This window comes from Strix aluco, chromosome 17 (assembly GCF_031877795.1).
Source record: "Strix aluco isolate bStrAlu1 chromosome 17, bStrAlu1.hap1, whole genome shotgun sequence".
Classification (NCBI taxonomy): domain Eukaryota; kingdom Metazoa; phylum Chordata; class Aves; order Strigiformes; family Strigidae; genus Strix; species Strix aluco.
The window spans coordinates 1,703,830-1,725,157 of NC_133947.1; the positions used below are offsets into that span (position 1 = coordinate 1,703,830).

The 21,328-nt window shown below is 45.4% G+C and overlaps 2 protein-coding genes across 6 annotated transcripts; one reads left to right on the forward strand and one right to left on the reverse strand.

Annotated features, from left to right (window-relative positions):
- Positions 1–178: 178 nt before the first annotated feature.
- Positions 179–12,700, reverse strand: ARFRP1 (ARF related protein 1). Of its 4 annotated transcripts, XM_074843676.1 has the most exons (9): positions 12,001–12,454; positions 11,112–11,211; positions 10,644–10,731; positions 10,093–10,175; positions 9,489–9,570; positions 8,925–8,995; positions 2,640–2,740; positions 2,479–2,519; positions 179–1,078 (listed from the first exon to the last, which is right to left on the reverse strand). In XM_074843676.1, exons 1-9 carry the CDS (start codon positions 12,114–12,116, stop codon positions 1,044–1,046), a joined length of 717 nt encoding a protein of 238 aa, XP_074699777.1. In that variant the 5' UTR covers positions 12,117–12,454; the 3' UTR covers positions 179–1,043. The 4 variants fall into 4 exon arrangements, with proteins under 4 accessions (XP_074699777.1, XP_074699778.1, XP_074699779.1 ...); XM_074843677.1 differs by lacking the exons at positions 2,479–2,519; positions 12,001–12,454 and adding an exon at positions 12,546–12,700; XM_074843678.1 differs by lacking the exons at positions 2,479–2,519; positions 12,001–12,454 and adding an exon at positions 12,600–12,667.
- Positions 12,701–12,874: 174 nt separating this feature from the next.
- On the forward strand, positions 12,875–21,189 carry ZGPAT (zinc finger CCCH-type and G-patch domain containing). 2 transcript variants are annotated; one of them, XM_074843643.1, is made up of 7 exons: positions 12,875–12,925; positions 13,131–13,938; positions 14,705–14,838; positions 15,596–15,754; positions 16,810–16,941; positions 18,117–18,534; positions 18,991–21,189. In XM_074843643.1, exons 2-7 carry the CDS (start codon positions 13,301–13,303, stop codon positions 19,127–19,129), a joined length of 1,620 nt encoding a protein of 539 aa, XP_074699744.1. In that variant the 5' UTR covers positions 12,875–12,925; positions 13,131–13,300; the 3' UTR covers positions 19,130–21,189. The 2 variants fall into 2 exon arrangements, with proteins under 2 accessions (XP_074699744.1, XP_074699743.1); XM_074843642.1 differs by lacking the exon at positions 12,875–12,925 and having other exon boundaries at positions 12,935–13,938.
- The last annotated feature ends 139 nt before the right edge of the window (positions 21,190–21,328 follow it).

Here is a 21,328-nt window from a genome sequence, read left to right on the forward strand (position 1 = left end):
AAGAGGTATTTGGAGAAATGTTAGGGATACGTCAGCAGAACTACTAGCTGGGTAGGCTACATAAGAAGTGAGTACTATTTGTCTTGGCGAGCTGCCTTTCTGGTCTTTCTTGCATTTCAAAAAAACTAGAGGGCTAAGTACCATTATTTCCGAGCATCAGTTGTTTCAGCAAGAGGAGTTCAAAGAAGTAGGAAGGTTTTATTGCATACCGATTTCGCCCTGCCTAGAGGTTCAACTTTCAGCCTACAAAGATCACAGAGAGGGCCTCAATTCATTCCAGTTACAGAAGATACCAGTTATTCTTACGATTAAAGAGAATGCACAACAGCGAGATTGGCAGTCAAAGCAAGGCAGTGCTGCTGGAGTTCACGTCCTGTTAAGAATATCCATTTTAAACAGTGTACCACTGTGCAGCTGCTGGCTTCCACATCTGCCTTTACCACAGGTAAAAGTTACGAATCAACGCGCCGACTGAAAACTGAGTTATAATCAACTGTCTCTCCCCATTATACAACCCGCAGCATACCAGGGCCAGTAACACCACCTGTAGTAACCACGGGGCTGGAGCAGCAAGCGATCTTCTCAGTTAGGAGGGACAGCCATTGCCCAGGCTCTCCCTCCCCTCTCATATTCACCTACACAGTTCCTTCAGGAGTTCCTTCATGTCACTGGCCTCTAGCCCGTTAGACTAACGAACCAAGAATCACAAAGTAATACAGTAGAAAATTAAGTCCTTTGCACCTGCAACAAAGTGTAGATTGCCACTTGGTCTATGCTCCCAGGCCAACGGCTTAATACTTAATGTAAAAGATTCCCACCCCCCACCCAGTTGGAATCCTTTGCTCAAGTTTTTTTAGACACAGAAAGAATGTTTGTCTCCAAACTCAGGAAAGAATCAGGTGTAATAGGAATCCAGTGGACCACCTTCTGTAAAGGGAACACAAATCTGTGTGGAAAGAGACTGTCCATTCCTTGGCTGACTTGAAATTCTTACGTGATGTCCTTCTTTCTTGGGGGCCGGTGAATATTCCTCACCACGCACTTCACCATCCATTCAATTCCCTCGTTAACTCCTTTGCTAAGGAAAGAAGATAAGTAGACAGGATTTAAAAAAAACCCAAACAAAACCAAAAAACCAACAAAAGAACCAAGTACAAAAACACAGCTCCTGTAGTCCCTAACCAAACCTTTACAAGAGTAAGTGAGGGGCTCTGCCCTGCACTTATTTATTGGCATTACTATCTTAGTTTCTCATACACACAAACAACGGGGATCTGATTTCATTTAATTTGGCATGTAAACTCCATCCTCTAGTCTTCTGGTGTCTGTACAAGTCTACATCCAATTTAGTTAGTCATCAACTCTGTGGAAACCTCGGGATGAACAAGCATCAAATCACTTTACATCTGGTTTGAGGTTATTTTACAAGTCTCAGTCTAGTTGTATCAGATCTTCCAATCCTGGCTCCAACTTTCTGTAATCATCTGTGCTGGGGGCTGCCAAGCAGGAGACCAACTCACTGGGGTCTGCACAGCTTCCCAGCCACGACTTCCACAATTTATTCTTTCAGTGCAAACTCAAACTGGAATTTTGAAAGGAAATTCCACGCAAATCAAAACTAAAAGTGTTTGTACAAAACCCACAACAACTGAAAAGGTTGAAGTTCATAAGATTATTATCTAATACTTCTCTTCCAGTCAGCGCTTAACCATTGTTCTTGTGGTCACTCATCCGCTTAATGGCATTTCTTAGCAATGCGGACAACAGGGATTTTTCTCATGGTTTAAGGAGCTTTTCTCATCCTTTGCAGTAGCTTGTATAATAATACAGATTTATTGCTAGATTAAAAAAAGAAGAAATCTCAAAAGCCCTGGATTCAGTACAGACAGTAATTCAGACAGGAGTACTTCTAGCCATCTGGAATAGTACTTTTGACTTGTGCCAAATAGCACTTTTCACTCAAAGAACTGAAAGTGTAACCAAAGTATTGCAAGTCTCCATGTGCAATAGTGACGCCAAGGTATCAAGAATCTAGGGGGTTGGTCAAGGTCACAGCCTGCAGCCGTGTAGGCCTGGAGAAGAATCACAGCCTCCCAAGTTTTGGTCTGTTCCAGCCATTGTATTCTAAACCACAGGCGTCCCCAGTGTAAGAAGATTGTTCTATTATCTACATCACAAAGCTCATCTGCATGCCAAAAAATACAAAACCAAGAGCATAATTACGCCACCAACAATGGAACCACTGCTCATTTCTCTGGCAGTGTCACAAACAGCTATGTTTTCAGCTGACTTCTTACATAAAAGCCAGGAGCTGCAGCAAGCCAAAGACTGCACAGATTATTGTGTACAGAGGAGGAAAGATCACAGAATAAAGGACAAGAATCGACAGCTCCGTATGTCGCCGAGTCCTGCTGCTCTCAGCCAGCAGAACATTTTCATTGTGTTTCACAGGCGGGATTTACAGATGAAATTACTGACCTGGTGCAAGTCCAAGGTTCACAGACAAGTATCTGTCAGTGCTGGGAAGGAAGCACAGCTCGCTCTCTTTTAGGGGTTATTAAATCCTACAGTGCTGCTCTGCCTGTGTGACACTCTGCAGCTGTTCAGTTACCCAAAACACCATCCGCTCTCGTACTTACCCAGTAAGAGCAGAGCAGGCTTGTGTCAGGCAGTCTCTCTTCCCAATTTTGTTGATGCAGTCACTGAACGCTGTCTTGATGTCAGGTATTGACAGACAAGTCTGCAAGGGAAAGCAAAGAGCTTGCTTTCTATGCTACAAGAGACAGTGACCTTCTTCCAAAATGAATCCTACCACATCCAGAGCTCTGCTTCAGTCAGGATGGCACAACGCTGTTAGGTTAAACCCCCTCACCCACCAACATGGCAAATTCGCTTCTTTACATTCCCCCAAAAATGAACAAACTCTTTTTTCACACACTGCCTCACCTCCCTGATCCTCACGATGTTTCGAAGCAAATTGAGTCATGAAAAGGAGCACAACCTGCACAGCCTCGGGATGCTCCTTCCAGCCTGCCCCGAGCATCACACACAAGGTCTGTCTACCAGAAGACGACAAGAGCGCATCTTCCTGAAACAGCGTAGCTGCCACCATCCCAGACAAGCCCGTTCCTGTAGCTGACTCTTTGCCAATGGCCTGGATCAAGTCTCCTTACATGTGCACTCTCAGAAAATGGCTTGGATGTGATTTTTCCCAAGTACTCAGCACATTCCTTGACATTCAAGGCATTGCTGCTCTGGACTTGTCTGTTGGTGCTTTGCACGCAGGAGAAAGTGCTGACAGCACCGAACGCAGCACATTTTCTGATGCCTGGTGTCACTCTGTTCTTGGTCACCATCAGGTCTTGCACTTCTGTAAAGCTGCTAGGATACTGCTGGGAAGTGTTTTTTAAAACCCACAAATAAAGCCCCCCAATAAACCAGTGGATTATTTTCCTGACATAAATCACCGTGTTACCACAAAAAATTTATTCTTAGAATTACAAACACAACAAAAGTAAACCTGCCCTACTGAAGCCCAGACTTGCATCCTCCTCCCTGAACACGGGAAGCAGGTTCAAGAAAAACCACCAGCCTTTAAACCCTTTTCTGATCTCAGGACTCACTTCTTCCTTGGAAGCCTTGGACAAGGCTTTTAAGTGCTTTAGCTGGCCACAAGCCCAGGCTTCTTCCTCTTCCTGCAAAGACATTCTGAACCTTCAGTGAGGCTCAAATACCTGTTTTGGGCAAGTGTTTACTCCAAATGTCAAACTGGACCCTTGTGAGTCTTGAGGATTAGCCCAAGTGTATGTACACTTTGAAAGGACAGACTATCTGCAAACAGGAATTCAGTCTTCTGCAAGTCTGGGCCTTAACTTAGCCGAAAGATGGAAATTAATGATACCAGTTATCCATTTTGCAAAATACTGGTTCTGGAGAAATTAAATAAGGGAAACTACTGTGGGGATGACCATGACAAATAAGCATGTTTCAATGCTTATAAATAAGAAAGATTCTTAAGAAATAAACTCCTCTCAAGCCAAAGACACCTGATTCACCCAATACCCTTGAATCCAGACTTGTGATTTTCCACTGTGAAAAGCCTAGAATCCATCAGTTGTGCAACTTGTGATGACTGTACTTTCTTATGACCTAAGTTGCATTTCAAACTTGCATTTTCAATCAATGAGCTGGAAACTGTATCCAGAAATGTTACTTACTTCATTGCACCAGAGCCCTAACAACTTACTTCAGGATTTCTGCCAAATGAGAAAACTACAACTCATAAAGATGAGCTGTCATCCACAGGATAAATAGTTAAGTAATAACAAAAAATTTAAAAAAATAAAAATCAAACACTAACTTTAGAGGGAGTCAGACTGAACTTGGGAGTTGGAATTCATACCAGTAGGTCTGACAGATGCGCAAGAGGTTACTACCAACCAACCCTTCTCTACCAGTTTGTAAGAGATGCTAGTTTAGTTTTGGTATGACGCTCACGGCCAAATAAGAAAGGCAGGTCCAACTGCCTTTTGATTTAAGTCAAAGCTCTAGACAAGTCAGTTACGCAACAACTGGGAAGGAAGAAGAGCTGAATGCCAATAATTTGAGCTATTTTCCATGTCGTTACTTTTTTTCAGCAAATGAGACTTGGCAGCAGGAGGGTTAAATCCCAAGGCAGCTGAAAACTGAGCGAACGTTTCTTGAAATATACTTTAAGCTTATCACAGTTTAATATCATAATAATTTCACCTTTTCTAAATGATGATACATTTTAAAATCTTTTTAAAATAAATTTGAGAGAAATCCACCTCCTTCACCTTGGCCATCTCGGAGGCCTTAGCGAAGTCCCCTTTTCTCAGTGCAGCGTACAACTGCTGTAGCTATTATAATCCCTTATAATCACTTCCCTTTCTCACCCTCTGGTATAACCGTGGCCTGCCCTAACTTCCACAAAGCTGTCCAGCCGTTACTCTCCACAGAAGTCTGCAGCAGTTTTCCTTCTGAGGAGCCCCTGCACCATTTACACTGTTCACAGGAGGATGTCACTGCATCACACGTGGTTTGAGGAACGTCCTTTTGCCCTTGGGCTGATGCACAGTAACGCGGCGGAGGGGAGAACACTGAGCTATCCATTCAGGGAAGCCTTGGTTTAGCGTCCAAGGGGAAGCCACGAACTGGAATCTCATCTCGCGACAGAGGATGAGGCAGATCACCCATCACTTCAACGAGGGGCATGAGCTTCTCGTGCTCAGGAGAAAATGTCAGCTGCGGCTTCTAAGTTCCTCTCTTTTCCACCTCCCTATCTACATTACAAAATACTTGTTTATAGACATGTTTTGCTTCTCAGCTGAAACCACATAAACCAAGGGGAAGCTGGATTTGTGATCACATAAACAGCCTACCATTACAATAATAAAAATCCACAAATGACCTTTCTGGAGTGATGTTATCTACCATACACTTCAGAGGAAACTCATACAACTTGACAAATCATATTTCTATCTCAACTTCCCCAAAAGAACGTACTGTAAACCATCTTTTCATGAAGGCTCTTTGAGGCATAGTCTAGCCAGGACTGACCTGCCTGCACAATCAAATTCCTTTTACGGATGGTTCAGGACAGCATTCCCCAAATTAAGACTCAAGAACAGTACACCTAGAAAAAAACTGAAGTACAGGCTCCATTTCTGGAGTCACCTCAGAAAAGCACGAGTGGCTGTTTTAAGCAAAAAAGGTTGCATTGTAGAGTCTTTATCCATTTGCCAAATCCACTGCAGGAAAGACAGTGTTGCTGCTTGGTCTCGTGTCAAGAAAAATCCTGAAGTACAGGCTTGTCAGCCATCTCAAGAGTAATTAATCGGCAGAATGGAACTAAACCAGAAACAACAGGAAGGTGGATAGCCTAAATAAAACTATTTAATAACAAGTCTAACCAATCTGACCTATTATTTGGTGCTATCTTTTTTTACAAGCTTATTCAAATTAAAACTAATTTTACAGGGAAGCTGTGGTATTTCTTAAGTTGGAAATCAGGTGTTCTCCATGACAGCCATTCTATTTTCTAACAACTGTGTGGAAAACAGATAACACTGTGAGTCATCAAATATTTGCTGCTACTCAGCATAAGTCCTCTCATTTTCCAAAGACACGGGGAGGCTTTCTAACATTCCAGAGATTTCAAATTAAATTTCTAAAATTTATGTTAAGATTAGGAAGGCAAAACTTCCTCCCAAGGACTTCACACAACACCCAGTTATTTTCATATGCTATTTTTTCAGCTCAGTTTTTCCAATATTTTTAATAGTGTTCCAAAATGAGCCATTCTATCCTCAAGTTTTAACAATTCGTTGTACAGCTCAGAAATATATAGCTTTTATAAACCTTTAAACAACCACGGTCAGAAAGCGGCAAATAGAAATTCTTATTTTGCAGATTTTTCTGCAGTAAACAGTAGGCAAGACAAGCTGCCTAATATTTTCAAAGGTGGCATTCTGACTTGAAAGGGAGTCTACATGGATTATTATACATTAGATACTTAATTCCCCTACAAAGCAATAGTTCCTTTAAAAAAATAAAACAAACTCCCTCCCACAACACATACTGGACCCAGTCTTTTAATTAATTATGAAATGATCCAGTTTTGAAGCCCCTGCTAAACGTAGAGCATTCTCCTTGTGCAAAAGAAAAAAATCATATGTAGTATTGTCACAATATTAGAACTGGTGTTTTGCCATCTATGACTGTATTTCATCTCCTGATACGGCCAAACACCACTCGTGCTCGGCAGTGCCGAGTGGATGCAATTTACCTTTGGGTCATATTAACAGAATTCTTTATTAGAAATGAATTTAGCATCAGGGCCAAAAAATTCTCACAGTTTATGCAATTTCAGGCATTTCAGGCATTGAGTCAGAACTTTTGTTAGCTTATTGTGAGGAATGTAAACTTTTTTTAAAAAATAAATCTATGTCAGATGTACCACTTTTGATATATTTCACCACAAGTTTTCTGCTGGCCTTTAAAGATGTAATCATCATGAATTATCTTTTGTCAGCAAATACCAGCAAGGTTAACATCCTACTTAACTTCCCTTACCATGACCCACATTAACAGCAGAGGCATGCTGGTGAGAATTCCTCACTACAATTACGTGTCTGGAGATTCAGAGCAGAAAAATCTCTACCCATGGCAATCCCATAATGTTTGATCTTCCTCCAGAGGTCTTCAGTTCTGCTAGATCAGTGGAAGAGAAACATGCCTTCTAGTTTTCTAAACCTTGCTTAAGTGAACCTGAATAAGTACTGAAAAATAAGCTATAGTCCCGTTAATGTTTTGTTAATAGCATTGACGTCTCTTTGCGTCCATACCCAAGATCATACTCTAGGAGTAGACCTCTAAATATACAATTTCAGTATTTCTTAAAAATTTCTTAAAAGTACCTCCAGTCGCTATAGTTTTGCTAATCTCTTGTCACAGTTCTACGACTGCATAAAGGCACTAAATCTGTGGGCTGGTCCTGGACCCTCCAGAAGGGGCAAGGAGCCATAGTATTATCTTGAGAGCCTGTTCCAAATACCTCTTTCTAGTCGTATAAAGTCCACTTGTTCAATCATTTTTCTGTAGTCTGGCCAGGGTGCCAGAAGAGCTGGTGTTCACAGTATGCCCATAAAAAAGATATGCATATATAGCCATAAGGAAAATTGGAACAGCTTTCCAGGTCACTGCATACAGCTTATTTCTCAACAGCGAGAGGCAAGAGTGCAGACTGCTCCCTGCTGTAGAGCTGTAGTGTTGCATGGAAACATGAGTGTTAATATTCTGGTTTCCACACAGAAAAAACAGTCAATTTCCCCACACATCAGATACCACAGCAAAGTCAGGACCATAAATCACGAGTTCTCTCTCAATCTCACACTATCTTTTAATTGGAACTATACTTCTTTTATTTCTATGGCTAGACAATCTTATCTAAAAAAATCTGTTGTGTTGTCCACATGAAGTATAACCAAATCCTCCTTTAAAGCCAAAGCGATGTCTATGGAAGTCTCCCCCACAAGTGCGCCCACTGAGATAGGTGTAAAGTCCAGGGGAAAAAGCTGGGAAGTATTCACGTATTTTGAAAGAGTCCCATCACAACTGCCAGGGCCAAGTGCTCCAAATTCTACTGACAGTCTCTGGCTCCATCTAGAGATTAATCACCCGAACTGCAGTACTGGAATTCCACGTAGAATGAGCGGCAAGGGGGAGGAAAAGATGGAAAATACCACAACCACTTCAGGCACTCTCTTCCCTTTTTTCCATGCTGGGGGAGATGAGGACTGCCCTGGATGCATCACCTAAACAGTCACGCTGTAGTGCCCACTAACTTGTCAAATACAAGAGTGTTGCAGTTCTGGATAAGCTAGAAAGAATTCAAATTATCCTATCAAAAGCATTCCCTGCCATTCACTGCTGTCAGTGACAGAACGCTCTAGGACAAACTGAATGTTTCATGGAACAGACCTTCTCTGGTTATGGGAAAAGGATGACATTGCTTCACATATACTTGTTGGGCTGTTCCCAGGTAATAGTAGAGCAGCATAAACAAAGTGCACTAAACATTTTTTTGCTGAATAAACAGGAAAAAAACAATATCCAGATACCAAGTCATGGTACAAGAAACAGGCACCATGATCTGTTCTGTTTACATAAAAAGTTCAAAACAGCTGAGATGGACATGCCTGTAGTAAGCTCATTTACGTCACTGGAAAAGTGTTGGAGAAAGAAAAAAGTTAAAACTAAATTCAAAGCAATTATTTCCAGCAGTGGGAAAGTGCCATAGGATCAGTCCAGGAATGCGAAACAAACTTAAGATGAATGCAGAGCTCACCTTTCCAAGGCTTATTTATCTGCTCACTTAAGAAGTAAATCTGCAATAATCTTACCTCCACATCCTGCTTGTTAGCTAACACCAGAATGGGAACCCCTTCCAGAGCTTCACTGGTAATCATCTTCTCTATAAAGCACAGAAACAAAACATAAGTTTAGCCAGTTCTGGAAGATAAAGTTGGGCAAATGCCCCACACAGACCATCTGGACACAGGGATGAAGCAAGAGGCTCCTTCTTGCATTACAGTTTCATTTGACACAATCTTTCAGGCCTATTTTCTTCACAGATTTTTTTTTCCAGATCAAACTCCAAACTTTATTTTGATCAATAAGCACATTACTGAGAATTAATGAGATGATAAATCTAACATAAGCAATAAAAAATTCAAAATCATTAGCATAAGCACAAAAAGAGATTCAAGGTCATTATAGGGAACAAAAGTGAGTCTGTGTTACAGACAAGACAGACTTCAACAAAAAAGTTCAGAAGCACTACAGTTGTGTCATCAGCAGGCCACACAGCTTACTTTAAGGACACAGGAACAGACATGGTAGGAAGGAGAGAACTGTGCCACAATACATCATGAAATCCCAGGACAGGTAAAACACAACGTACTCACCAAACGCTCTTTTAGATTCTGAGAGCCTCTCCTCATCAGTGGAGTCAATAACATAGATCACCCCATGAGATTCAGCATAATACTAAAAGGATGACACAGATGTTAGTGTATCTATCCACTAGGACTGTTTGTTCCTCTTTCTTTTTGTTCCTCTTCCTTTTTTTTTTTTTTTTTTTTTAATTTGGAAAATTTTGATACACATGGAAGAGATCAACCAGCTAGAGGCAGCTGTTTCCAAAGTGTATGTCTGGAGAGAAGAATGGTGGCACACAGAACGCACTGCCTGCTCTGTTTGCAGACCTACTGAATGCAACAGGTGGAAAAGTTTATCTGTCTCCCCAAAAAGCTTATCTGTCTCCCCAAAAAGCTTATCTCTACTGGCACAACCCTCAGCTATGGGTTGGTAATTACTGCCTGTAAACAACTATGCAAATAGTGAGCATCATCTTTGGTAATCTTGCACAGATTGAGTTGAATCTCTGGAAAAGCGTTGATGCTAAATACTAGAGTTACCAATCAGTTCGTACGATTACTAAATGATCATACTGCTTCAATTCTAGAAGAGACAAAAGCATTTCTAAAACAAAAAAAATACATCTCCAACCTTGTCCCAAAGAGACTGTAGTTCCTCCTGTCCACCAAGATCCCAGAACATTAGCCGAGTTTTGCCAACATCGATAGTACCAACTAGAGGGAAAGGAGAAAAGACAACGCAATGAAAACTAAAGGTGTTCTCTGAAGCATCACCACCTGCGCACCCTCCTAAGAAACCTGGGGTAGGACAGTCCTCTAGAGGAACAAATCACATACAGGGGCTACTTTCCACAACAAAACAATACCTTCGCAAAGAGCGACCACTAATATCAGAGTCGTATCAGTGCAAATAATACCAGAATCAGGCCAACAAATGAATGACAGGGAAATTTAGTTTAATCTCTGAGCGTAGCACAGAAATGGGATACTTGTTTTTTTAAGACTTCAGGGTTTTTTCATTATAAGCTAAGAAAGCCCATTTTATTCTCTTACAAAAAGACATAAGGAGTTGGGAGAGATGATTTCTACTTCCAGGAACTATTTTGCCCTTGACAATTCTTCAATATTTCAAACAAGAAACTGTGCAGGAAAGCTGAAAAAATCCCAAACAGATTTACTTACTGTTTAAGCCTACAGTGGTTGTGATTTTGGACAAACTCATCCCTTTGTAGTTCTTATTAAATCGAGTTTTAGTTTGTTCAAGGAAGGTCTGAAAAGGAACAAGAAAAAGTATTTACTCTCAAATATTTTACTGACTGGGGTAATCCTAACCCAAACCTGCCTTTTCATTTCTGCAGAATCCTGCTCCAACGGACATGGCGCTACCTAACCTTGGAACAAACCACTTTTCTTGTTCCCTATTTTAGCAAGGAAAGAAGGGATCACAGGTGATTATGGGATTAAAAAGCCTCAGCTACAACCCTGAAAGCTTATACTAAATTTAAGTAAGAGGGAAAAGTTGATTCTGTGGTGTGACATCACTAAAATAACTCGCAATACAGCCAAAGCCTTGTCTGTTGGAAATTTTATCTTTGGAGATGTTTAGAATTGCGTGTGCCTTCTGCGCAACTGGTAATAAACAGCACTTACGGTTTTACCAGCATTGTCCAAACCAAGGATCAAGATGCAGTACTCATCCCTCTGGAACATGTATTTATAGAGCCCAGACAGCAGAGTATACATCCTGCTCCTGCAACAAATACCAGGAAGTCATTAACAAACCAGTCATTTCCAAAAATCTCTCACTCCACAACGCAAGTTTTTCCCAACACCAGATAAATAAATGACGTTATTCTCTTATCAGTAACTCTCATATTTAAGCAATCCCAGGACAAATCACAGATCCAGGAGAGATCATGCAAATAGCTCAAGATCAAATTTTCAAATGCGCACAAGTGAGGGACCTTCTTCCAAAGAGCTTAACCTCTGTTTCTGCACATAGTGCCCAGCATCCACTGCAAACTCAACCCCCATTTGAAAACTGTCCTGTCTGCTTTGGGGCTTAAAGAAGAGCTAAACAAGAGCTTGAACATCTTTCGTGGTGCATTTAAGACCCAGAGAAAATGAAGTCAGCTTCATACAAATACAAGCAATAGGTATTTTGAGCAAGAATGTACAGGCCGGTCCCCCCATCCTTGTTCCTCATCCATATAACAATATCATGGGACCTTTAATGGTTGAACCGAGTGCAGCGTATCTTAAAGATGCATAAATCCCCCTACTTATCTTAATTTAAGCCTTATCCAGCAACAACCTTCTGTTATTGTATCCACCATACAAGTATATTGTCATCTTACAATGACATGAACACAAGACAGGTAAGTTAATGAGCCAAAACCACAAGATTAAGAATCAGACAAAGCGACACCAACACCTGCAGAAGCCCACAGGGTTTTTGTTGTTGGGTTTGCACAAACAAGGCAGAGAAGATTTTCTAAGATGCAAAAAGCATTGGTACCAAGTGCTACAGCTGACTCACATAACATTGCAACAACTCTTCTGTTTAAATACAGACAAAGGGAACCTCAAGGCAAAGACTCGGAGAGTCTTTGAGCAAGTGTGCAGATAAATAATCACTTTGAAGTCAAACAACATTGCCTAAAGGAAAAAAAAAAAAAAGTGTTTTGGACCAGAAGTAAAGGATTTCTCAGGCTGGGGCACTCAGCGTGAGAACGGGGCACCTCGGGGCGCAGGGGCTCCACCCACCGAGCGAGCGGGGACCCTTCACCTCCAGCTCTCCCGGGAAGGCATCGAGGCCGCAGGCTGGGGACGAACCGCCCCGCCCTGTCCCCTTTCGGACCGGCAAGTGATCCTAGACGTGCCCAACTACCTGTCCTCTGCCTTTAGATCCGGGAGATCCCCCCCTTTCCTTCTCCTGCCACATCCTGACAAGGGAGAAGGGGGAAACCGACCCTCACCGCCATTTCCCCCCTCACGGCCCCAGGCCAGGTCGCGGGCCGACGGCGCCTCGCAGGCCCGTCCCAAGCCCAGCCGTGCGCTGCGGGCCCCCGCCGCAGCCCTTACCGTCGCCCGAGTGCGGAAGGCGGAGGACAGCGCCCACAACCCGCGGCCCCTCACCAGGTACCACAGACACCTCCCGCCACAGCTCCTCAACGCTGCCCACCGGCTCCGGCCGCCGGCGCCATCCCTCGCGCGGCACTCTGGGAAATGTAGTTCCCGCGCCGCGGCGGGGGCGGTACGGAACGGCCTGTGGACTACAACTCCCAGAATGCTCAGCGCCGCAGAGCCCACTCCCCCCCTAGTGCGCAGGCGCAGTAGAAGGGACAGGCTCGCGGCTGAGTGGCGTAACGCGTTGGTAGGGAAGCCGGAAGTGGGCGGCCTGGAGACCGGAAGTTGGTGGGGTGTCATGGCGGCGGCGCTGTAGGGGAAGGGGGAGCTGAGGGGTGAGTGGGGCGGCCTTGGCAGGGTCAGGTTGGGGAGTTGCTGCCAGCCCCGTGGTGGAGGGATCGCGCCGCGAGTGTCCAAGCTACGGGAGAAGCGGTGACGTGCGTGGGCCCGGTGGGCTCCGGTAGGCGCCGTGGTGGGGGAGGGCAGGGCCTGGCCTCTCCTCGGGCTCTCTCATCGCCTTTCGCCGCCTCTTTGCTGCAGGAGCATCGGCCTGGTTACTTCCGAGGGAAGAAGCGGGACGGCGGGGTAGATGGTAGCTTCTGCGGACAAGGGCTTGTTATTCAAAAAGTTGCTCATCTTAAGTAAACTCTTTGAGTATGTTCTGAGTTCCCGGAAAGGACACAGTTAAACACACCTTTATTTTGCTGATAATGGATGAAGAGAGTCTGGAAGCAGCCATTCAGACCTATAATGCCCAGCTGCAGCAAGTGGAGCTGGCTTTAGGGGCAGGCCTGGACCCATCGCAGCAGTCGGACTTGATTCAGTTGCAGGAAGATTTAAAGCAGCTGATAGAACTGACTGAATCCAGCCTGGTGTCTGTTAAAAAGAGCAAACTTCTGGCTACTTTAGATACAAGTGCTTCCTCCTCCTCCTCCCCAGGTCTGGAGCAGGACACCAACCCAGACAGTTCTGCCCAAGATGTGGAGTATGCTGCTTTTAAGGAGGCCATTGCTGAGCTTGGAACTGAGGAGAAGCCTTCAGCTGATAACAGCGAGGTATCAAAGAGAGATGAAGAAACTGATGACAAAAATGAATCAAAGTACAGCGAAGAGGAGGAGGAGTCTGACAGAGAGGAGGAGGAGGAGGAATTAAGCGGGATGAAGGTTAAAGCCCCCTACTACAGTTCTTGGGGGACCCTGGAGTACCATAATGCCATGATTGTGGGGACAGAGGACTTGGAAGACGGCAGTGCAGGAGTCAGAGTGTTGTACCTCTATCCAACTCACAAGTCTCTGAAGCCGTGCCCGTTCTTCTTGGATGACAAATGCAGATTTAAAGAGAACTGTCGGTAAAAAACAAAAAGGGGTGGGAGGGGGCTTATGTCCTTCCTGTAGCTAAAGGCCTTGTGGTTCAAAGGGATAAACCTCCTCTGAAAGTACCATGTTTGGCTTTTTCACCCAATGAGAGTTTGCCTTTGTTTATGTTTTAAAAATGTGTTATGGTAAACAGTGACATCAGTTTGGCTGTTTTCTTTAGCTAATACAGAGATGAAATGGAAAATCCCATGGGAAGGTTGGAGAGATTTTACATTCGAGTGGCTAAATTAATAACTGATTAAGTATTTTAAAATAAAACACCAAAGGTTGTCTGTTGATAGTGCATACATTCCAGTTGCACAGAGAGGCTGTAGAGTCTCCTTTGGAGATCTCATCTTTGGAGATCTTCAGAATTTAACTAGGTAAGGTCTTGAGCAACCTGATTGGTCTTTGAAGTTGGTTGTGCTTGGAGCAGGAGGTTGGAGTAGAGACCTGTGTGTCTGTGTGGTCCTGTTTATCTCAAAGGACCTGTGAACTTTTTTACTGGATGTGTCACTAGCAAGGAGAGCTTAATTCTCTGGGGTGGGATGGATTCTTTGTTACGTGACACAAATAATACGTTTAAGATGAAAAATGAATAAGTTGTGTAATTGAAATAACGCACGATAAAACTTCCATAATTACTGGTGAAGATTCATCACCACTGACAACTCATTTGCATTTAAAGAAGGAAGGAATTTTTATTGAAAGCCTGCTCAAGTGAGGTAGAGATAATTCCTCTTCCACCCTCCCGGGCAGGTTTTCGCATGGCCAGGTGGTCTCTGTGGAAGAGCTTCAGCCATTTCAGGAGCCCAACCTGAGCGCGCTGGAGGTGGGCTCAGCCTGCCTGGCGAAACACAGCGATGGGATATGGTACACGGCAAAAATAACCGGTGAGTCGGGCTTGAGCCAGGATTCAGTGTGGAAAACGAAGGCTGATGCTTAAGTGAATGTAAAACTTGACTATTTTGGCTAATGGTAGAAAAACATTAACTATGTAGCTGCATCCCTAAACTGAAAATCTTGATGTAGCTGACAAAATGATCTGAATTTTGTCAGGCTTGGGCAGGGAATAGACTAGGAAAGAGGAGAGTGTTAGACAAAAAGGAGACATAAGAGCAGGAATGTGGGAAGGAAATGATTACATTAACTGCACCGAAAGGGAAGAGGCAAGTATTGCAGGGATTTGCATGCATATTAGATTAGAATTGCAATAATCTGCTCTTGTTTAAACAAAAGCCAGGGGAGCTGGCCCTGCCCGTCAGCTGCTGATACCGACTTTCCCGAGTCCTGGGAAGGGTGAGGGTTTAGGCTCTGTTTCCATTTTTCTTTGACTGTTATTAGGTCAGAGGGGAGCAAGTCTAACTTCTCTTTAATTCCATTCCTCAGCAGCCCATCTTTCTTCATTTTTAGAAATAAACCTTTAAGTATCAACACAGGCGTTGTGGAAAGAGCTTTTCATGGCGGTGGGTGCTTCTCCCTCCCAGACAGAAATCTAAAGCATAAAGAAAAACCAGAATTTTTTAAAACATTGGGCCTTGCCCCTCTCCCATCGTGCTCCACTGGAGCTACCTCTGTTTTAGAAATCCCTCTGCCAGTTGCACATTGGAGACTTACTGGAACTCTTGTTCCTTGTTTTTCCTTCTGTAGACATCGACAGTGGTTACTACACTGTGAAGTTTGATTCCCTGCTGCTCAAGGAAGCTGTTGTGGAAGGAGACAGCGTCATTCCCCCACTGCGAAGCGAAGACGGTGCCGAATCTGCCGAGTCTGATGACGACAGCGTTGATGATTCTGGTTATGCTAAAGGTGAGAGAGTGGGGACGGCGTGAGCAAAAGTGACTTGTGATCTAGGTCTGCCCTTCTCTGGGAGCTACTGAATTAGTCTCCTGGAGCTTTCATTATAAGTGTCTCACCTCTGATGAAAGAGTAGCTAATCTCTTTATACGTTGCTGAAAGATAGAGAACAGTAATTAGCTATTATGTTACAATTGCAAGCTAAAATATTTGTTTTATGCAAATTACTGGGCTAATGAGGGTTGGTGGTTTCCATGGGAACTTCCTACACATGAAAGAAGAGGGTGTGATATTTTAGAGCCGAGTCCCAGGCTCCAAGTCTGTTTCTCATGCGCCTGGCTGGGTTGAGCTAATAAGAGAATTAGGAGACTCCTCACCTCTGGGAGCTCCGTGCAGCTCCAGGGCACACGAGACCCCAGAACTTGTGAGTGTTTGGTCCTTCCAGTGCCTCAATGAGGTTGCAGGAGCTGCCATGCCCTGTTTTGCTATTGAAAGCTGACACAGAGAGAGCCCAAGTGACTTCTTTGAGATTACACAGCACTGTCCCTGTGGTAGGGCCACAGTTACGTCACAGGGACAAAGTTGTGTCCTAGAGCTCTTTAATTTAGGATAATAGAGATTATTGGATCCTAATAAGAGAAAATTAGCATTGTGGCCTAGAGGAGTCTCGTACCAAAGACATGAGCTGGAGGCGCAGAAGAAGGATTACATGCCACTGTGCCAAACACCGTACCCTGACGGTATGTGTCAGCCTGTATCACCATCCTAGAAGGAAGGAAAGGAAGTGTAAAAACATCTGGATGATTTTGCCTGGAACTGTGAGATGGTATGTGCATTAAATCAAGTGAGGTCTCCCATTTAAGTGACTCGCTATGCAGTGTTCATAAAAGGTGAGAGCTCAGAAGGAACGAAGTAAGGCTGGAGGAGCAGGCAAATGGCTCTAGGGTAGGAGAAGTATATTGTACTGCCTCGTGAGGGGTTTTTGTGCTGTGGGGGTGCCCCAGAGGAAGGTTTTGTGTAGCAGCTTTGTTTCTGTGTTTCACTGATTCATATCTTCTGTGTCACAGTGATAGATTCGGGAGTTCCCGAGAACGGGGAATGGACTCCGGCGTGCAGTTCCTCTTTCGGTGGCTGGGAAGCCCATACTCGTGGTATCGGCTCCAAACTGCTCGTTCAGATGGGATACGAGTTCGGAAAAGGTGAGGGGAGAAGGTGGTCCTGGGGCTGTGAGAGCCTGACTGCCTTGATGGATCCTAAAACTAGTTAAGAAAAACAAGATTTTGGATGAAGCTAGAACTTTTCTGAAGGGCCAGTTAGATGAGGCTCAAGCAGTGTGATGAATCCCAGCCGTGTTAGAAGGCGAGAAGGGATAACTTATTTAATCAAGAAGGGATAACTTATTTAATCGAAGGACAGGCGTATGTGTGCACCAACCCTTGTATGGTAATAGCAAAAATGGGAGGCATTTGGAACCATGGTCAAGTTCATGATTAAAGCCGTGAGAACTGTTGTATGAGATGTTCAAAGGCTTCAGGTAGAAGGGAACTGATCTATGAAGCTTCTGATGTCTGTGTTAAAGCATCTCCTGGCTCTAGACGCAGACTTCAAAGCCTGCTGAACTAGCTTCTCACTACACAAATTGTATTGAGCCTTGGGGGCTTTAGGAGGGCAATCTGCTACTTGCATTCGTCTCTAGTTCTCCCAGAGGAACCAAACCAGTTTTAAGAAGAACCTGGCTTGAGAAGCTGAGACTGTGAGGCTGAACCTAGTTTCACAGAAACTGGCCTGATGAATGGCCTCGGGCTTTTTATCACGTTTCTTCTGCTGTAGAAGGCTCCTGTCATAGCATCTGCATCCACCGTGCTGTGGCCTTTGCTGCTGCCCTTACCTTGGGTGGTAGTTATGGCTTTCTGTACCTCAAAAGCCTGTTTTCTTGTTCTAAGCTTGTGACTGTTGGCGTGAGCTTGTGGTGGGAGGTGACTTGGAGAGGGGATGTCACAGAATCACTGAATTATCTCGGTTGGAAAAGCCCTTGAAGCTCCTCCAGTCCAACCATGAACCTCACACTGACCGTTCCCAACTCCACCAGATCCCTCAGCGCTGGGTCAACCCGACTCTTCAACCCCTCCAGGGATGGGGACTCCCCCCCTGCCCTGGGCAGCCCATTCCAACGCCCAACAACCCCTTCTGCAAAGAAATCCTTCCTAAGAGCCAGTCTGACCCTGCCCTGGCGCAGCTTGAGGCCATTCCCTCTTGTCCTGGCGCTTGTTCCTTGGATCAAGAGACTCATCCCCCCCTGTCTGCACCCTCCTTTCAGGGAGTTGTAGAGGGCAATTGTCCTCACTTGCAGTAATCTCTTGCTGTCTCTCCTCAGGGTTAGGGAAGAACGCTGAGGGCCGCGTGGAGCCGGTGCAGGCTGTGGTACTTCCTCGGGGGAAGTCCCTCGACCAGTGTGCTGAGGTGCTTCAGAAGAAGAAACAGGGGAAGCTGGACCCAGACAGATCAAGGAAATGCCGAGCGAAGGGAAACAGCTCTGGACAATCGCCTGGGGGCAGCCGTAAGCCTCCCCGCAACGTATTTGACTTTTTGAATGAGAAACTGCGAGGGAAGAGCAGTGGGGAGAAGGCTGGAGGGATGGCACTGCCCGAGAGGAACAGCAAAGAGATCTACCACGCTAGCAAGAGCACCAAGAAGGCCCTGAGCGTCCGCCTCTTCCAGACGATGGAGAAGATTGAACAGACGCAGAAGGATATCAGAGGAATCCAGCAGGCCCTGGCACGCAACGTTGGACGGTAGGAAAACATGCTCTTTGGGACTGCAGGATGAATTCTGGGCGCTTCTGGGAAGGGGGGGGCTTGAAATGAGGTGTGGGAGGAACAAGTGAAACATATTCTGGGTGAGACCTAAGGGGAAGTGGAGGGGAGAGACTTTAGGAGGTGCTTCAGACCAGCTTGGACACTGGCAGATGTGTTTGAGGTCCTTTGGCTGGAATTCAGGCTGTGACAAGAGGAGCTCTCAGGGGAAAGGTACTGGAGTCCTTTCCTTCTCATGCCCATCTCTGAGCGTTGCTGTCGACCGTCACAGGAGGACATTTTCTAGCCCACATTGTGCTGAGCATCAGGTTCTTCCTGGCTTCCAGCAAGTCACTTGTGCTAATCCCACAGGAAAAGGCAAACCCTCCTGGGCTGGTGACAGGCCTTTGATCTTATCCTGCGGGATGACATTGCCGTAATGCTTTTTGCTTTCAGGCACAGCGTTGCTACAGCTCAGCTGGAGGAGAAGCTGGCTAATGCCCACAAACAGCTGGGGCAGCTGCAGGCCCAGGAAGCCAGTCTGCAGCGGGAGCAGAAGAAGGCAGACACGCATAAGAAGATGACTGAGTTCTAGTCTCCGAGGAAGGCGTTTGACTGCAGCGATTGTCCTTCTAGCCAGCCCCCGTGCTCGTGGCCTCAGAGCCTGGGTGAGCCATCCTGCTCCTCTGGGCCTCAGGCTGCCCAGCCTAAAAACTGGGCTGAAAAGCAGCGGCTTCTAAAACTAGATGCTTCTGAGCTCAGCTGGGAGGTGGGGGGGAGCACACATCCGTCCAGCCCTGGAAGCATTCCATAAGCCTGAGCCTTGTAGAAGGACTAGCTACAAGAAATACGATTCTCTGCTCTCTTGCACACTTCTTCCCTCTGTTACCGCTGCGGTGGCAGCTCCATCCAGAGTTGGTAGCTGCTCGGGGATGCCACTGCTGGCTACGAACCAGCTGGGGAGGGGCTTTGAGAGCCCCACATCCTGCCATCAACTGTGGCTTGTGTTTGCAGCCAACCAACGAGCGCAAGCGGAGGCAGGATCCTGAGCACATTCCGGTGAAGCAGAAAAGGCTTGTGCTGGGTGAAAACAACAGCAAATTGCTTCAGCTGCTCTCTACCTTCTGTTTTTTGCTATGGGATTTATCTGATAACTCCGTTTTTTTGGGGAGCAGTTCCTTATAGCCGTAGCGTAATGAATAGACAGAAAACTGGCAGCTTGGAGGTGGGTCCTAGCAGCCTCAAGCGTCAGATTTCATCAGTTTGACTGTAAGAGTATCCCTAGGACATGCTATAGCCCAACTCATTGACTTGGCATGGAAAGCTGCGTGGTTCCACAAGTAGAGTGCCAAAGCTGGGGGTATAAGACAGCAGAGTAACGGATTCCCAAACCTCCTAGCTAGGGACGACTCCGCAGGGCACCATGTCATTTTTGCCATCGTTACTTGAGTTTTTCTGTCCTAGATAGCTCGCTGAACATGGGTCCTTTTCTTAAAAAACCTCGGGACGCAGATGCAGGTGGGCCTCGCCCCGGCTGAGCGCAGAGCTCGGGAGGGCTGGGTGTGCCCCCCCCTGCCCCGTGCAGCCCCCTCTGCGGGAGGGTTCAGGCTGTGCTGGCGGCAGGCCAGGCGGGCAGTGCCCTGCTCTGCAGCCGGGAGAGTCTCTGGACAGAGAGGATGCCTTCCTCCCTAGGTTATATTCTGCGTCTGGCAGCCAGTCCTTGCCCCAGAGGAGATGGTGGTTTCATCAGACTCTGTTTCTGGTGGGACTTGTACATTGTAATTGCTTTTTAAAAGAAAATTTGTTTGCAATTTCATGCCAGTATCTTAAGGACACATTTTTTTCTTAATTTAAGAAGTTGATTTCCTTTTATTCTGCGAGTCATTTTTCTGACGAAAAGTTTTGCTCCTTTAGTACCACCTTTTTTTTTTTTTTTTTTAATCTCTTCCTAATAAACTTATAAAGCGGTCAGCCTGGGCAGGGCTGCACCTCCTTGCAGGGTCAGAAAATCTGAGGCTGAAGGAGATAGGATCAGAGTTGTTCGAGTCGTGTGGGATTCAGCATTGCTGCAGACACACCTCAGAAAACACAGCAACAGCAAAAGTAAACAAGATGAACGTCTTCAGAAAACCTGTTTGAGTGACTTCTCCTCCTGGAAGGCGCTCGGGTGCCGCTGGGACGGGCACGGTGTGGGTGTGAAGGTGGCGTGGGCTGCCGTGAGCACTTCAGCGTCCCTCGGTTTCGAACTGCATTGGCCGTGCTATCTTCATTGTTCCTAATTTGTGTTCTCCGTGCACTGGGTTTAACAATGGTTGCTCAGTGCCCTTCCCTCACAAATGACTGTTTGTTTCCCACACTCAAGTGTTGAGTGGTGATGAGGATTAATGTGCCCAGCTTAGCATGGGTGCTCGCTGAAGTGGCCCAGGAGTGCTGAGCCGAGCTGGGCAGGGAAATTTCTTGGGTTTGTTCTGTGCTCTGACACTATTTAACACCATCATCTCTTTGAGAATTGGGTCTCAGCTGAATCATATTTTGACCTTTCCTTGGGATTTCCACACCCTCACTTGTGTCCTATTCAGGCGGCCGTTGCCTCCCACCCAAGACAGTTCACGTCCCTGGTGAATAAAGTTGGTTTTTATTTTTTTTTTTCCCCTCTCTCCTTGTAAGGTGTTGTTCATTTGCAAGGTAATGATGATCTGTGGCAACCCATTCTTTCCTTCTCTTGCCCCGCGGATAGAGAGCTGGCACCAAAACCAGCTGGGTGGGGAGCGGAGCGCGGCAGAGGGTGCTCTTG

Coding starts and splice junctions, on each gene's coding strand:
- ARFRP1 (XM_074843675.1), bottom strand. CDS start 12,116: ATGTTGTTTGACTTCAAAGTGATTATTTATCTGCACACTTGCTCAAAG. Junction 11,212..12,000: donor AAGAGTTGTTGCAATGTTAT/GTGAGTCAGCTG, acceptor TATTTGTTGCAG/GAGCAGGATGTATACTCTGC. Junction 10,176..10,643: donor AACCACTGTAGGCTTAAACA/GTAAGTAAATCT, acceptor CTTTCCCTCTAG/TTGGTACTATCGATGTTGGC.
- ZGPAT (XM_074843643.1), top strand. CDS start 13,301: ATGGATGAAGAGAGTCTGGAAGCAGCCATTCAGACCTATAATGCCCAG. Junction 13,939..14,704: donor AGATTTAAAGAGAACTGTCG/GTAAAAAACAAA, acceptor CCTCCCGGGCAG/GTTTTCGCATGGCCAGGTGG. Junction 14,839..15,595: donor GTACACGGCAAAAATAACCG/GTGAGTCGGGCT, acceptor TTCCTTCTGTAG/ACATCGACAGTGGTTACTAC.